The sequence below is a fragment of the Oryctolagus cuniculus genome, chromosome X, assembly GCF_051225735.1.
Source record: "Oryctolagus cuniculus isolate XC-2025 breed Fujian yellow rabbit chromosome X, ASM5122573v1, whole genome shotgun sequence".
Lineage (NCBI taxonomy): Eukaryota > Metazoa > Chordata > Mammalia > Lagomorpha > Leporidae > Oryctolagus > Oryctolagus cuniculus.
In genome coordinates this window covers 26908385-26925888 of record NC_142888.1, presented here as the reverse complement: position 1 = coordinate 26925888, position 17504 = coordinate 26908385, and the positions used below count along the sequence as shown (strand labels likewise).

Sequence of the window (17504 nt, the reverse complement as noted above, 5' to 3'; positions counted from 1 at the left end):
CACCTTTCTGAGGTCACCCCAGCTCCCTATTATTTACTTCAAGGTGTGGTATGCCTGCTGGACACACCAGCTTGAGATCCCACTCCTTGAGGCCACAGATTCTGTCACTCTTTTCTCTGAAGCCCCTGCCTAGCACCCGGCAAGGACACAGAAACAATTGATAAGCATTTTGGTTATTGTTTGATCCAACAAGGCACTGCTTAAGTGCTTTCCCAATCTTCAAATCCATGCATAAATCACACATAGCTCTTGTTGAAGGCTTCCTATACGTCTCCCCAGCACAGCCAATTAGTGTTGTATGTTAGGCAGAGCATAGATTTTGGAGCCAAACATATCCAGGATTGAGTCCTAACTCTACCACTTACTGGCTGTGACCTTCCTCAACCCCTCAGAACCTCAGTTCCCTATCTAGAAAGGGAGGATAATGTCTCTACTTTACTGTGTTGTCCTGAGGTTGTGCCTGGCATATAATAAACATTCAAGAATCAGAGCTGCTGTTATCATGATGTTTCCTTAAATACTCACTATATAATACTTTGTGAATGTTATAAATATAAACTCCCCTTAAGGACCTTATAGCTCCAAAAAAAACTAAGCAAGTACACACTAAGTAACCCATGGAGTGTCTGGTGATACTCCTTGTGCAGGTCACATGAGCTAACAAACGGTGGAAGGGTGGGAGGGAAATGGGTGTGGCTATAAAAGGGGCAGTGGAATGGAACGTTCTATAGCTTGACTGTATCAGCATCAGTGTCCTGGTTGCGATATTGCACTACAGTTTTGCAAGGTGTTACTATTGGAGGAAACTCATGAAGAGGTACATGAGATCACTGTGTGTTTTTTTTTTAACAACTGCATGTAAATCTACAATTATCTCAAAATAAAAAAAAATTTAAAAATAACCACAGTAATGTCCATGTGGATAGCCACATGATTTGTGGCTTAAGCCCCAAATCTTTAACATAATTAAATAGTGCTGCAAAAGTCAGCAATTTGTATAGGGTTTTTTTTTTTGGCTATTATAGAAAACTTGGAACATATGGACAAGAACAGAATGAAGTATAAAGAGAAAAATAAAGATAACTACTGTTGTCTTTTGGTGTATTTCATTCTGTTTTTTTCCTAAGTTTGTGTATATACATTATGTTTTGGGGAATATAAGTTTATGTGGTTTTGCATTCTGCTTTCTTGAATTTTATATCATAAATGACTTCCCTGTATCTTTAAAATTCTTCAAAAAACAACTGAACATTTGGCTACATATTCCATTACATAGATGTTCTATAATTTTTGGAATCTTCCTTTAATTACTAAATTTGTTTTCTATTTTGTATGATAGCTATTCTTATATATAAATCTTTGTCCCTTGTTTTTCCTTAAGGTTGGTTTTGTAAATGGAGTTACTGAATCAAAGTGCATGAGCATTTTTAAGGCTCTTTGATATATGTTCCCAGATTGCTTTCTGGTAAAGGGGTACTGATTTATATTCTTACCAATAAGTGCATGAGAGTGGATGAGTTCTAAAACAAGAAGCGTTGGACACCACATAGAGTTCCAACAGAAATTTATCTTTATCTGAAAGAGGGTTTCTCAACCTCAACACCGCTGACATTTGGGGCCAGTTAATTTGTTGTAGGGGTACTGTCCTGGGCATTGTAGGATACTTAGCAACATTCCTGTTCTCCTCCTACTGCTGTCGTAACACACAAAGAGATCTCCAGGCATTAAGAAATGTCCCTTTGGAGAGCAGAATTGCCCCTGGTTGAGAAGACATGATCCAAAAACTCGTATGTGTGGTGAGGCACTTACTCTCTGAATTTCTCTGGTGAATACACATGTCCCATAGCCCAGCCTCGTGTTCTTTTTCTATGGAGTATATATAAGTACATTGTCTGCAGGATAAATTAGACTGATCATTTCTTTAAGGCTCTGTGCATTACTTTGTTGCTCCTCCATATGTATCTTTCCCTGCTGGTATCTGCTGGGTTCCTGGGTTAGGAGGAAATTTAAAGGAAATGACAATACTTCCAGATGTGTTATCCTACAAAAACAATTTGCCTTTAAATGCAGCATGGTATTTGGAGGTGTTAATCAGCATACCTACTCTTTGTCTTCTGAATAAGATGGCCCCTACAGAATGAGAATGACTTGGGATCTCTTTGTATGTAAAGACAAAGAGGGGTGGACTGAGATTGCTGTTAACTCAAGTTTGAGCCTTAAAAATCCTAAGCTAATTTTTTTAGAAGCAGGAGCTTCTTAAAGGTTCTCGAAGGTTTGTCCCCAGTTCTGCAGCTGGCTGTCCTTTCAGCGCTTGATGGAATGCAATTGTGTAAAAAGGTCCACTGTGTTGTTTCTGTAATGTTTCAAAGCATCTTGGGGTTCTGAATTCATACTCTCCTGATGCATCCAAATCTTCTAATAGCTCAGTTACAGTTGATGAGTTTCCTTCATTCAAACAATACAAGCTTCAAGCTTTTTTTTTTTTTTAATGAACAGCACACAAGTATATTGTTAGAAACATAAATTCTGAAAATACTCTGTCCTTAAATGATGTGAAATTCAGTTCAGTTTATCTTTCAGTGAAGACATTAGCCTTTCAAGTTCTGATGGCAGGTCACTATTCTTAAGTGTAAGATTTAGGTCACAAAGGTGAGTTTGGCACTGACTTCTGTACCGGATGTTTTCTCTTTGTCCCCTGCTTAGGAGCAGTCTCACAGGTGCTGGACAGCCTGGAAGAGATTCATGCACTTACAGACTGCAGTGAAAAAGACCTAGATTTTCTACACAGTGTTTTCCAGGATCAGCATCTTCATACACTACTAGATGTAAGTCTGCTTTTTCATCTTTTTTTCGGTAAATTGACTATTTATCTTTTTATTTTACATGAATTCCCGGATGTCCATCATAATACTTTTTCTGTTCTTGAAGTCTTTGAGAAATACGGGAGATCAGCCATTCACTAGTCATGACTGAAATACTTGTAGGGCTCTTTGTTTAGAGGAGCACTGTGCCTGTGATTATAAAGTAAATTGGAAGTATGATATCGCAAAAAAAAAAAAAAATGAAAAGGAAAGAAAGGAAGGAGGAGGGAAGGAGAGAGGAAAGTATCATTATATTCTTGGAATCATATCTATGAATTATGAAATCTGATCTCTATATATTAACAAAAAGTGTATTAAAAAAGAATATAAGTTCCTTAAAAGTACAAGCCATGGAAGGGAAAGGGAAAGAGAAAGGAAAAAAGAGAGAGGGAGATAGGAAGGAAGGAAGAATATGTGTAGTACAAATGCAATATAGCTTAGCAAGCCATGGAAATGAGAGGGAAATATATATATTTGTATTTATCAATTATGTATATTTTATATATACAGTATATATTTTGTATTTATCAATGTACACCGATATTGTATATATCAATTGTATATTGTATATATTTGTATTTATCGATTATATATAATGCATACAAAAAGTATGTGAGTTTTTAGAAAGAGTAGAGCACAACCCTAATTTAGTGAACTATATTTCTGTTAGATGAACCCATTGACTTTCACTGTGATTAGAGTCATCCCTGCTGGGGCTGGTCCCAGGACCCCTGGGACCCATAGACGGTCAAGTCCCTTATGTCAATTGGCATAGTATTTGCATAGAACGTAGGCATGTACCCTCCTGTGCTTTAAAGCATCCCTAGATCACTTAAATACCTAAAACAATGTCAATACTACATAAATAGTTGTTATAAAGTATTATGTAGGGAATAATGACAAGGAAAACATCAGTGCATATTCCATTCAAACACAATTTTTTTCCAACATTTTCAATTCCCAGGTGATTGAATCCCATAGATGCCAAGGGCCTACTTTTTATTGTTTTACACGTTGTTTTAAAACATTATGCCTTAAGAATGAATATAGAAGAAAGAAAATCAAATGAAATGTTACACAGTAGACTGTATTCACACACACATTTTATACTTGACGTAACCAAATTTCATAGACTTGATATCTTCCCTTTAAAACAGAAGAGTGAATTTCATCATTGAATATGACAGGCTTCATTGACTGCAAATTGGAAGTCACAGAACAGAAATTTCCCATTCATGTTTGCCTTCATTTAAGCCACAATTTAAGTAAAAATAACTTTCTTACAGAACTTGGTCCACTTAAGCAGTGAAAATTTCTTGTGTGGTTCTGATAGTATTAATACATGTTGGCCTTCTTTAAAAAAAAAAAACCTTCCCTTAATAAGAAAATTATACTTGCTTTGGGATACCTAGAACTGGTTAGTGCTGATTAACACACCCTATGTTATAAATTATAGTAAAGCAAAATTTCCCAGAATGTACTATACAGAACCTTGCTCTGGGAGGTAGCAGTAGGTATGGAAATGAGAAGGTTGCTGTGGTGGAAAGGAGAAGTAGATTTTAAATTTATTGGTTATTTATTGGCTAAATAAGTTTAGGAAATGCTACCTTCTTTAGTCCCTTTATACAGGTTCACAATGGGTATTAAAACACTGACAGCTCTGAGGTGTCCTAAAGCAAAGAAACCTGTTCATTGTTTAACAGCATCTCAAACTAATTGAGTTGCAGATGAGCCCTGTTTTGATAGGGACCGGTTTGAGAAAAGCTAAGCTAAGAGTGTTGCATTGTGTTTGAACTTAATGCTAAAAGTCCACTTGTAGGTATCAAACAGTTGCTTCTTTCCATAGATTTGGTCAAATCAATTATCAGATTTTCATAGTTTGGGTTTTTTATGTTATATCTATATCTATATATATATATGTATGTATGTATATGTATGTGTGTGTGTGTGTGTGTATGAGAGAGACAGAGAGAGAGACTGCCTAAAGTTTGAGTGGCTTAACAGAATAAAAGCTAATTTCTTACCTCACAGTCCAATGCAGATAGGTAAGGGAGATCTCTTCCACACACAAGTCATTCAGAGACCCAGGCCTCTTCCATTGTGTGGCTCTGCTATCTCTCAGCATCATGAATCTTCCACTGCATCCTTTGCACCCAGTCAGCAGATAAAAGAGAATATGAAAAATCTTGCAGGGTCAAGTTTGGAAATAGGCTGTATCACTTTTGCCCACATTCCACTGGCAAGTGCTAGTTACATGCCTACTTAGATGCAAGAGAGCTGGAAAAATAGAGTTTAGAAATATACTCAGGAAGATAAGGACTTGGCTCATTAGATAATTTAACTAAAAATAATTTGAGGACATTTCAGATTACATTTATTTCAAATAACTTGGGTACTCAAACGACCCTGAAACTCATTCTAGTTTGTGGATAGCTCACAGCATCCCTTTGTCCTGATCTTCTTCTTCATCTTAGTATTTATTGTTATACTTACATGTTATTTGAATTGGAAGTTGACCCCCCCATTCATTGATTAGTTCACTACCTATTGTTCACTCTCATTGAGTCACAGGACGCGGAAACTTCCTAATTGCGAATTCCCCAGGGAAGTCAGACCCTTTGGTAGAACTAGGCAGTTGGGGAATTTGGAAGACACTGTGGCAGCTTAGTGGCAGTTTTATTTATTCCAGTGCAGTCAGTGGTTAGGTCATTGCTGCAGAGATTTTCTGGCCTTTCTTTTTTTTTTTTTTTTTTTTTTTTTTTTTTTTTTTTTTTTTTTTTGACAGGCAGAGTGGACAGTGAGAGAGAGAGACAGAGAGAAAGGTCTTCCTTTTGCAGTTGGTTCACCCTCCAATGGCCGCTGTAGCCTGCGCGCTGCGGCCGGCGCACCGCACTGATCCGATGACAGGAGCCAGGAGCCAGGTGCTTCTCCTGGTCTCCCATGGGGTGCAGGGCCCAAGTACTTGGGCCATCCTCCACTGCACTCCCTGGCCACAGCAGAGAGCTGGCCTGGAAGAGGGGCAACCGGGACAGAATCCGGTGCCCCAACCGGGACTAGAACCCGGTGTGCCGGCGCCGCTAGGCGGAGGATTAGCGTAGTGAGCCGCGGTGCCGGCCTGCTGGCCTTTCAGTCAAGGACTTTTTATAATTTAGAGGCTCAGGAGAGCCCAAGTAGGGTTCAAAGTTGTGGTTTTCTTAACAAGACAACAGGGTGACTGGGCGCAGGGAGCTTGAGGCTGCGGAGAAGATGAAGGAACACTGCTGGTTTGCACGGGGAGGAACAGACATTCAGACACAGAACTCAGTCAGGCTGCCACTCACTCCCCTCCCCAGCAGAAATTCTTGGAGCTTACTGGAAATACTGATTTTGAATAACTACGGCACTGTTGGGTAGAAATTGTCACAACTTCAGAAGAGGTTCACAGATCTTAGTAAGGGAAAACAGTCAAATTCCCTTTGAGTTCTTTTTTCATCCTCATGTGCCCCATCAGTGTGGCTCAGTTTGGAAGCCCGCTGTGTTACACTGAAAAGGAGCCACGCCCATTAAAAAGACAGGGTATCTCCCAGCTTTGAAGACACGTGCTGTACATGAACCTCAGAATGCTCCTGAGGTGACTGACCAGAAGGCAAAGCCTGGCCAGTGTTTGGATGCAGGTCGTTCTGAATTTCCAAACTAAGCCATCATTAAATGAACGTTTAATTATCAATGGCATAAGCCTTCACACTCTGCATCCTGTAAATAAGGTTTATTAATCCCTCATGTCACAGCCAACAGGCTACATGTCAGTGATATAATATCAATGAAGTATTCAGGTGACTACAATATAGGGAAATCCAATCATGAGAAAGATTTTTTTAGTAATTAAATACTTCTGATATGCATTCATAAAGAAATATTGAAGTGATCAACTCTTGAGAAATTTTTCAAATCTGGCCATTCCTTTTCCTTCTTTCTGATGCTATGTCATACATGCTTGATTTTAGATTATTTGGCAGAATCAAAACTGATTCCTTTTTGAGGATCCTTAGTAACAACACCCAATGATATAGTTTTAAGAACTATGGATTGATTAAGGTTACTTATCCCACTGAGCCATTTTGTGTAATTTATTATGTTGATAGTAACCTGTTAATTCAGTAATATTCTAAGTAGCTAAATTTGAAGCCATAATTTTTAAACTGACAAAAAGAAAGTGTTAAGCCACTAAGGAAGACTAGGGATCATCTGAGCCTTATTTTTTCTACTTATCCCTTTAAAATTATATCAAGTTTAAAATTCAAAAAAAAACCTTAGTCAACTTTATTTGGACAGAATACAACTTCTGCCTTTTGAAAGAATTGACACTGAAAGGATAAATAACTCTGATTCCACTAAGAGGGAAAGGCTTTCAGATTTCAATGCTAGTTAAAACACTTTTTTTAGATTTATTTACTTATTTGAAAGTCAGAATTACAGAGAAAGGGAGAGACAGAGAGGGAGAGAGATCTCCCATCCGCTGGTTCAGTCCCTAAGTGGCCACAATGGCCAGATCTGTGCCAGGCCAAAGCCAGGAGCCAGGAACTTCCAGGTCTCCCACATGGATACAGGAGCCCAAGCACTTGAACCATCGTCTGCTGCTTTCCCAGGTGCATTAGCAAGGAGCTGGATTGGAAGTGGAGCAACCAAGACTTGAACCAGCATGCGTATGAGATGCTGGCACTGCAGATGGCAGTTTAACCTGCTACACCACAGCACTGACCCTGTGAAAGCACATTTATGTAGTTGGATCTGTAGTTAGAAATAGGTCTAGAGGGAAAAGCACAGTGGCGTAGCAGGTAAATCCACCACCTGCGGTGCCGGCATCCCATATGGGCACCGGTTCAAGTCCCGGCTGCTCCATTTCCAATCCCGCTCTCTGCTGTGGCCTTGGGAAAGCAGTGCAGATGGCCCAATTACTTGGGCCCCTGCACCCATGTGGGAGACCCAAAAGAAGCTCCTGGCTCCTGACTTTGGATGGGCACAGCTCCATCCGTTGCAACCAATTGGGGAGTGAACCAGTAGATGGAAGACTCTCTCTCTCTGCCTCTGCCTCTGCCTCTCTGTAACTCTGAGTTTCAAATAAATAAATAAATAAATCTTAAAGAAAAGAAAAGAAAAGAAATAGGTCTAGAGACCTCTAAGTATTTGTTGTCCAATCAGTTTCATCCTGGCACACGTATGCTGCCCCTCATTTTGTATAGAAATACAGAGACGTGAGAAGGAACTGCTTGGCCCAGTATGTCTGTATTATAAAGTTAAAGCACTCATGCTGAGATGGCTCACAGACACAATCAATCTATGGATGAATTTTAGTAAAATACAATTTGGCATGTGTGTTTGCTAGGGTTGCCATAACAAAATACAAAAACCGGATCACCTAGAACGACAGAAGTTGATTCACAGTTGTATGAGCTAGAAGGTCGTAAGTCAAGATGTCAGCAGGGACATGCTTCCTCCAGAGGCTGGAGGGCAGAATCTGTCCGTGCCTTGCTTCTCCCAGCTTCTGGTGATTGCCTGCAATCCCTGGTGGTCCTTGGCTTGTAGACACATCACTCCCATCTCCGCCTCAGTCATCACATGTCATTCTCCTCTGAGCATGTGTCTGTCTCTTCACATGGCCTTCTTAAAAGGACAATGGTCATTTGATTTAGGGCCCACCCTAATCCAATATGACTGCCTCTTAAGAAATGACATTTGCAAATAAAGTCACATTCTGAGGTTCTGGGTGGCCATGACTTTTGAGAATTCACTATTCAAGCCAGTAGAGCATGGAAAAACTGGTTTCACCCTGAATTCATTCTTCAAGTATAAGTGCCAATTACACAAGTCTAATATAAAATAATGAAATGTTACTCACTCAGTCATCAATTGGGCTTTCTTGAGAAGTTATGTCAAATTGTAGTTTGTCCTTTAATGATATTTTGAGTCAGTTAGGGGATGAAATTTGTATGTGGTATATTGGATAGTTAGTTGACAGATGACTTTTTGATGGATTGAAAACACAAGAGATTTTTCAGATTAACAAAAAAACTTTTGCAAACATTATCTAGTGGTAGTTCTCACTTTTAATTTCTTGTAGAAATTTTCCTTTAACAGAATGAATGTTTACTTGTTAAGTCAATAATGTTACAAAACATTGTTAAATGACACATTTATCTCTGTCTGCCAAACTTTGACACCTACGTTTTAAACGTACACCCACCATCTGTCATACCTCTAAACAGCTGCTAGCATTTGTTATACACTGCTGTTTCCATAATAAAAGTGATACCTCCACTTAATTAAGATTATTTTTGAGGGAAAATTATGTTTTCCAAAATGTCTAATCAGTGATTGAATTAGCAAAACATTAAAAAGCAAGGTGCAAGTGGCAACTTGATTTAGAAGTCTTTAGGATATTAAGTTACAAATAGGCATTTCTAATAAGTTGATGTTTTAAAATATTATATTAGAAATAAGTTGGTACTTATAATCTTCCCTCTTTTATATGGCTGACATCCTTATTATAATTTTTAGTGTTTAGGAAAAGTTAAATAAAATTTTTCCATCTGCTCTACAGTTAGGACTGGAAAACTACAACTCTAGATTTACTGTTTTGCTTTTTAGAGATGACATCAAATTAGCAGTCCTGCTTCGAAAAGCATATTTTTAGAACTCAGAAGTTTCCTAAAGGGGAAAAAATGAAAATTCTACCATAATCTGGTAATAATATTTTTGAGCAATTTGAGAACTGAGAAGTAAGTTAATACAAAGTTAAGCTTAGCTGTTTAAGGAGAGTGCCAGTCAGGAAATGCCAAAGCTAAATTTCCCATGAAGTTGCAGTCCTGTCGATTTGTACTCATGTCTAGAACAAGGCCTATCTGAGGGGCCTTCAGAGGCTAAGCTACTGGTAGCATCTGAGGGTCACACCTCGTTCTAAGAGCTGACTTTGGCAAATAATGGCATAAAACCAGCTGGGTAGATTGTCTTTGTGCTACTTGCCTCCTGAAACTGTCAGTTGAAGTACACTGCTGCTTACTTTGGATTTGGAATCTCATCCCACTCTTTCTAATTGGATGGACAGAAACCCCAACATGTGTTTCCATGAGTATATTGAAGTATCAGTGTCAATGGAAAAGTGCTATATGACACAAACATCCTGAGAACAGAAATATATATTGTGAATATTTCCAAAGTAACTTTTCTTCTTTTTTAATGTAGATATCAATAAATGTGGGGAGCAATCCGGACTAGACTAAGTTGCTCGAATTAGGACTTATTCTATGCATCTGCTCTCCCACAATATGGCGCTGGGAGAGAAGTAAACAGCTTCCGCACAGCTGCCTCCAGTTCAACCAATTAACTGTAGGACTTGCTCCTGATTGGAGAGCAGCGTACTCAGCCGAGTTGGGATTGGCGGAGGAGGACTATAAAGGAGGAGAGAGACGGCATGCACCGGGGAACATCTATGGGGAACATCTAGCTGAAGGAACACCCGTGCAGCCCCCGAGAGAACCGGCCGGTGGTGTGCCGCTCCCCTGCGGAAGTGGGGAATGCGGCCAGGGGGAACTGCCCTTCCACGGAGGTGGAAGGGATAGTAGCCAACCCGGGAAGAACCAGCAGCAAACCCGGGGAGAGAGAGCAGACGAAAGAACAGCGCAGGGTCCTGTGTCGTTCCTCCACGAAGAGGGGGAGCGACATAATGGTGCCGTGACTCGGATAGGAAACCTAGCTCGGATAGGAAACTTAGGACGGATATGAAACTTAGGAGGGAAGAAACGGGAAGAAACGGGAAGAACTAGGGAAAATATCGGAGAGAGAAACTAGCAAACAGCCTAGGGAAAAGCCGGACGAAAAGGGTGCCGGAGGAAGCTATTGAAAGCCTAGGCATAGATTCGGATGCAGACTACGGGGGGAAGCTGGGAGAAATCTCTAAGGTCGAAAGCGAAAGTGAAAGCTAGAACAAACAGACTCGGACGCGGACTGTGGGGAGAGGCCAGGAGAAATGAGGGAGGAATATCGTTGGAGGAAAGTTTGGGGAAACATACCGGGTAGAGAAAAATGTTAGGGAAATTGAAGCCACGGGGGGGGCAGGCCAAGGCGGAAACGAAAGCCACTTTGGGATTCTCAAGTTAGCCCGGGAATAGGGGGCGAAAAGTTAAAACCAGAAGCTGAGACGCAAGCCAGGTTGGGATCCGTCTGATTAGCCCGGGGAGCAAAGGACGGGAAGCCAAACCGTGGGGCGGAGACGTACGCTGGGTTGAATTCGCCAGGCTAGCCCGGGGAACTTGGATTGAATGCTAGTGGTGGAGACGCAAGCTACGCTGTGTTACTCGCGGAAGCCGCCGCGTGCAGAGAGAGCACGGGGCGTGAATAGATAGGGAACGCTGGCGTAGGCCGTGGTTCAGACGCGAAAGGGTTAAGCGTGGAGACCGCGGAGCGCGCAAAGCCGAGCCGCGCAAAGCCGGGAAGCTGCGCAGATGAGAGAGGCGCGCGGGCTGAAGCGGCGCAGAGCCGGGAACCCGCCGGCGGGGCGAGGTGCCGGGAAGCTGCGGGGATAAGAGAAACAGAAGTTTAGAAGTAAAAGAGAAATAGGAATGTTGGCAGACAGAAGTAAAATGGGAGAAATAGAAATGCCCGGAGATAGAGAAATAAAGAAAAATAAGGCCTCCCCTCAACATGCCAATTAGAAGGCTTGGATTCGGTCTGCCCGATTAGTGACGCGATGAGCACCTGGGCGGCTAGCCGCAGGTCACCGAAGACAGGCACGAATTAACATCAGTAAAGCTTCCCCACAATGCAACAATTAGGAGGCTTGGATTCGGTCTGCCTGATTTAAGGCGGTAAGTGCCAGCAAAGCTCGACCAGAGTGTGAGCTGCAGGTCACCGAAGATAGGCACGAACCAACACTAATAAGTCTCCCCCACAATAAGGCAATGAGAAGGCTTGGATTCGGTTTGCCTGATAGGTTTTGTAAACACCTGCAGGCAGTTCTAGCGGAGCAGAGTATGCGCTGCAGGGCACCGAACACAGGCACGCATCAGCGCCTGAAAACCTCCTCACAATGGCGAAGAGAGGACCCGGATTCGGTTTTCCTGATTGATAGGACTTGTAAGAGCCTGTGGCAACTCTAGCAAGTACAGCAGAGTGTGTGCTGCGGGACACCGAAGACAGGCGCGTATCAACGCCAAAAAATAAAAAGAAAGGGGGATCTGTGGGGAGCAATCCGGACTAGACTAAGTTGCTCGAATTAGGACTTATTCTATGCATCTGCTCTCCCACAATATGGCGCTGGGAGAGAAGTAAACAGCTTCCGCACAGCTGCCTCCAGTTCAACCAATTAACTGTAGGACTTGCTCCTGATTGGAGAGCAGCGTACTCAGCCGAGTTGGGATTGGCGGAGGAGGACTATAAAGGAGGAGAGAGACGGCATGCACCGGGGAACATCTATGGGGAACATCTAGCTGAAGGAACACCCGTGCAGCCCCCGAGAGAACCGGCCGGTGGTGTGCCGCTCCCCTGCGGAAGTGGGGAATGCGGCCAGGGGGAACTGCCCTTCCACGGAGGTGGAAGGGATAGTAGCCAACCCGGGAAGAACCAGCAGCAAACCCGGGGAGGGCCGAGCAGACGAAAGAACAGCGCAGGGTCCTGTGTCGTTCCTCCACGAAGAGGGGGAGCGACAATAAACTTGTATGATCATGTGTTAAGTAGTAATAGAAAACTTGCACTACCAGGAACAAAATAAGGATTGTCCACTCATATCCAACATTGTACTGGCAGTCCTGAACTGTGTAGTAAGACAAGAAAAGAAATTTGAGGCATGAAGATTGGAAAGGAAGAAATGAAGTCATGCTGTCATAGAGATGTGACCTGGATTGCCTAAAATCCTAAGGAATCTACAAAAAAATCCAGTAGAACTAGTGGGCAAGTATAGCAAGGTCACAGAATACAAGATCAATATATACAGATTATCTATTTCTACATGTGAGCCACAAATATGCTGAAATTAAAAGTAAAGAAATAGGGGCCTGTGCTGTAGTGGGTAAAGCCACCGCCTGCCGTGCTAGCATCCATATGGGCGCCAGTTCAAGTCCCAGCTGCTCCACTTCCGATCCAGCTCTCTGCTATGGCCTGGGAAAGTAGTGAAAGATGGCCCAGATCCTTGGGCCCCTGCACCCATGTGAGAGACACAGAGGAAGTTCTTGGCTCCTGCCTTTAAAAAAAAAAAAAAAAGTAAAGAAATATCACAAAGAATAAAATACGTAGGAATAAATGAAACAAAAGAAGTAGAGGATTTGTACACTGAAAACTACCATATATTGCTGACAGAAAGTAAGGATCCAAATAAATGGAGAGAGATACATTGATGGGTTGGAGGATTCAATGGTGTTATGATGGCAGTTTTTTCTGTATTGATCTATAGATTCAATGCAGCCCTTATCGACATCCCAGTAGAATTTCGTTGTGGAATTTGATAAGGTAGTCCTAAAATTTAATATGGAAATGCCCAATTTTGAAAAAGAATAAAGTTGGAAGACTGATATCAAAACTTACTATATAGCTACGATGATCAAAACAGTGTGGTGCTGGTATAAGGATAGACACATAGATCAATGGAACAAAACAAGAGTACAGAAATAAACCATCACATTTATGGTCAATTTTTTTCATCAAAAGTACTAAGGCAATAACATGGAGAAAAACTAGTCTCTGGGGAAAAAATGGTACTGCAACAATTGGTTATCCATATGCAAAGAAATGAACTTAGACCCTTATCTCATACACAACAATTACCTCAAAATGATCATACATTCATTGTAAGAGCTGAAAACTATAAGTTTTTTAAAATTTGGGTTAAGCAAAGAGTTTTTGAATATGACACAAAGGAATTTTGAGGGAGTAAAGAAATGTTCTAAAGCTGAATTGAGATGTTATTTTTTACAACTATATAAACTTATTAAACATCATCAAACTCTACACTTAATAGGTGAAGTATGTGGTTCATGAATGATATCTCAACAAAGCTTTTAAAAGTACCAAAAAAAGAAATAATATATCTCCTCTTTGAAAAATAACCTGTTTTAACCTTTTTGTATTATTTTTCTTTTTGTATTATTTTAAGTTAAAAGCTCCTTTTGTGTGTTGTGGATTCTTGGGTGCTATGGGTCCGTAATGTCATTTGTAATGCATTGCTTCCCACACCAATACAACAAATCTAAGCTGCGTTTCCTAGGGAGTGCCCAGAAGCCCACGGAGGTGATCATCCCAAAAGACTTCACATCACAGAGCCATAACGCTCAATTAACATTTAGCTTTATGGCTAAGAACTTACCATTAACACTATTGACTCAAAAATACTGGGTTGTTTTTCTCTTGATAATTGTTTTATTAAGTAATATATGTCTTATGGAAGAAATCCAGATTATCATTTTTGTTTGAAAACATAATAAATTACAAAATTTCCTGTGTTTTTCAATAAGGACACCTCAGCAACATTTTTTTAGATCATTCCTTCCACATTCAAGTACATACTTGCTACTTCCCCAACTTCATAACTTTATGGCAAATTTTATTTAACATATCATTTTTTAGTCTTTTTATTATACTAAAATATATATAACATTAAAATTTACTATTTTAACCAGTTTTGAGTGTACAGTTCAATGGCATTAAGTACACTCATATTGTTATGCAGCTGTTACCACCATCCATCTCCAGAACTCTTCCCAAACTGAAACTCTATACCCATTAAATACTAACTGCCCCTCCCCCTCCCCACTCTCCTTCGCCTCTGGTAACCACTGTTCTGCTGTCTATCAATTTAGCCAAATAGCTAAATTGTTCTTTTTTATCTGGCTTATTTCCTTTAGTATAATGTCTTCGAGGTTCATCCATGTTGTAGCATATATCAGAATTTCCTTCCTGTTAAGGACTGAATAATCCATTATGTGTGTATGACACATTTTGTTTGCCCAGTATCAATGTTTGTTAAACAGTTATAAAATAGGAAAAGCCAAATTTTCAGAATAACACTGTCCAGTGGCAGGGAACTCTGCCTTAGTTCCATCTCCATCAGTTGCACTTCCTGGGTCCCAAGTTAGCGATAATGTTTTATGTTTTAAGGCAATGTGTGATTTTCATGAAAGTACTATTGACTGTAGGAGTCCCTCCAGTTCCCATATTGGTTCCACGAATTACTTCTGAAATCAATGTTTGAAATTTACTCTAGAAAACCAAGAATAATGCATGAACTTGTACATGGCTACCCAGAGTGCCATTCTCTTTTTATGGCACCATAGGCAACTTTGCCAGAAGGCAAAGGAATTTTCAAAATGCCTTCAAAGTGCAGCAAGCGCTGGTTCTTCTTTATGCTATTCTCAAGGAAAGGAGGGGTTTCCCCCTTCAAAGAATGTTGGATAGGGTGGCCTGCAGCGTTCATAGTCCAAGAACATAGCTGCTTTCTTGTCTTTGTGTGCCTTCAAACATTAGCCCATAAAACCACTTCTGCCAGACTTCATGGTGTTCTCTTTTAACTTTCCACAATAGAGATTCATTTTTCCTGTAGCTACTAGTACAAATGCTTGGTGTTTACCTATGTAAAGTAGAAGTCATATCAAAAAAGTAATTAAATAAAATATCATATAACACACCTAATGCAACATAAATGTTTTCTTTTAAAGCAGCAAATCTATAGTGAGCAGGGCTAGGAAGTAAGGTTGTGAAAGAAATAGAAAGAAAATTCGTATCATAGTGAAAATGGCTCACAGCTGGGCAAACTCTTTGTAGCTGATATTAAAAAGCACTCCATTTCAGAAGGTTTCATTAAAACAAAATAAAATCTGCCTAAATCATGCTGTCTAACTGGTTGTTATTCCCCATACTTTATTTCTTGTGCTTGCTCAAGGACAGGTATTATGGTTTGTTTATTGCAGGGCTTAAAATGAGACTTATTTGCCAACTTCAAAAAAGAAGGCCTAGAGAATAGTCAAGTTGGGGCATCTGCGGTCAGTATTTGAGTTTAACAGAAAGAGAGCCAAATGACCAGAACTCTGCCACACTGGCCTATATTGTGAGGCCACCAAGGGGCAGTCTTTTTAGACTAAACTAGGAGGTCAAACAAGTTTTAATTTCTTGGATTCAAAAATAAATCCTTGTAAGTGCAATGTTCTAATAATATTGAAACGAAAGCCACCCTGTACACAAACAAATAAAACCTAGATCAAAACAAGGGCCTTCTAGGGGAACTTTTGCCGTCAAGGTCCAAAGTGTTTTGCAACTCTGCCAGGAAATCTTGAATTGGCCCTCATGTACTGACTTTGTGGTTACGTTTTTTACTGTCTAGAATAATAGGTTTAGTTAGAGTAGCATATTACTAGACCAGCTGGGCCCCTTATGACTTTATTTTTTTATTTTATTTATTTATTTAATTTTTTTGCTCAGAGGACAGCTTTATTGAGTGACTGTGGAGGGGCAGCCTGGAGAAGCAAGGTGGCAGTGTGTGGGGGTGGGGGGAGCAGTGAGGAAGGAAGGAGGAGGCAGGGTTCGGGCAGAGAGGGGTTGAAGCAGGGAAGACATGCCTTCCTCCAACACAGCATGTGGCCAAAGGATTCAAATGGCAGCTTCCTCCGGTGTGGTGTGGTGTGGTGTGGTGTAGTGTCGTGTCTCAGGCCCTCCCGCCTGCAGTGTCCTTGGAGCTTCCCCGGGGCATCGTTCTCACGTTTTCCTTGAAACCACGCAGTACACACTGCTAAAGAATACCACTCAGCAAAGGAGGGGCCGAAGTGCTTATCTGGGCATCGCTGTCTCACGACGGTCTAAACCCAGCTTCCTTATGACTTTTAAGTAAGGATGTGTTCCTCCTCGTGATTTTACTAAAACTTGAAGGAAGCTAGCATGTTACTGCTGTGCCATTAGGCTAAAGCTGTCCTGGGACATATAACTTGGGAACTTCCAGGAATCTTCTTATTGGCCACTAAATACATGTCCAATTTTTAAAGATTGATTTATCTGAAAGGCAGACTAACAGAGAGAAAGGGAGTGAGATCTTCCATCTGCTGATTCACTCCCCATATGGCCACAACAGCCAGGGCTGGGCCGGGCTGAAAAAATGAGTCTTCCACATGGGTGACAGGTGCCCAAGTACTTGAGCCATCTTCTGCTGCCTCCCAGGACGCATTAGCAGGGAGCTGGATTGGAAGCAGAGCCACTGGGAATTGAACCGACACTGTAATATGGGATGCCCGTGTTGAACACAGCTGCTTAGCTGCTGCACCACAGAGTCAGCCCATACATGTCTGTTTTTAACTCGAGTTGTACGATGAGTGCTGGGCCATAGTGTGGGAGCCATCCTCAACCTTACTCATGGGAAAATCTAAATTCCAGGGTGGGATTCTTGATGCTTTTAGTCCCTAGGTTTATGGATCTGACATGCTTTTCTAGATGAGAAACAAATTTAAGATTTGTAGAATTTAGCTATTTACGTGTTTTTTGAAACTATTTACGTGTTTAAAAGGAAATCTAGGGTCCAGTGCTGTGGCATAGTAAATTAAGCCCCTGCCTGAGATGCCAGCATCCCATATGGGTTCTGGTTCATGTCCCAGCTGCTCCACTCCAATCCAGCTCCCTGCTATGGCCTTGGAAAAAAAT

General features: G+C 41.0%; 1 protein-coding gene across 16 annotated transcripts in view; it reads left to right on the top strand.

Moving 5' to 3' along the window:
* The window catches only part of CASK (calcium/calmodulin dependent serine protein kinase), a 366640-nt gene that overhangs the window by 280026 nt on the left and 69110 nt on the right, over positions 1 to 17504 (top strand). For all 16 annotated transcript variants that reach the window (XM_089324399.1, XM_089324403.1, XM_089324402.1 and 13 more), the window contains one exon: positions 2704 to 2825. In XM_089324399.1, the coding sequence (XP_089180525.1) occupies positions 2704 to 2825 (122 nt within the window). The remainder of the gene's footprint in view (positions 1 to 2703; positions 2826 to 17504) is intronic.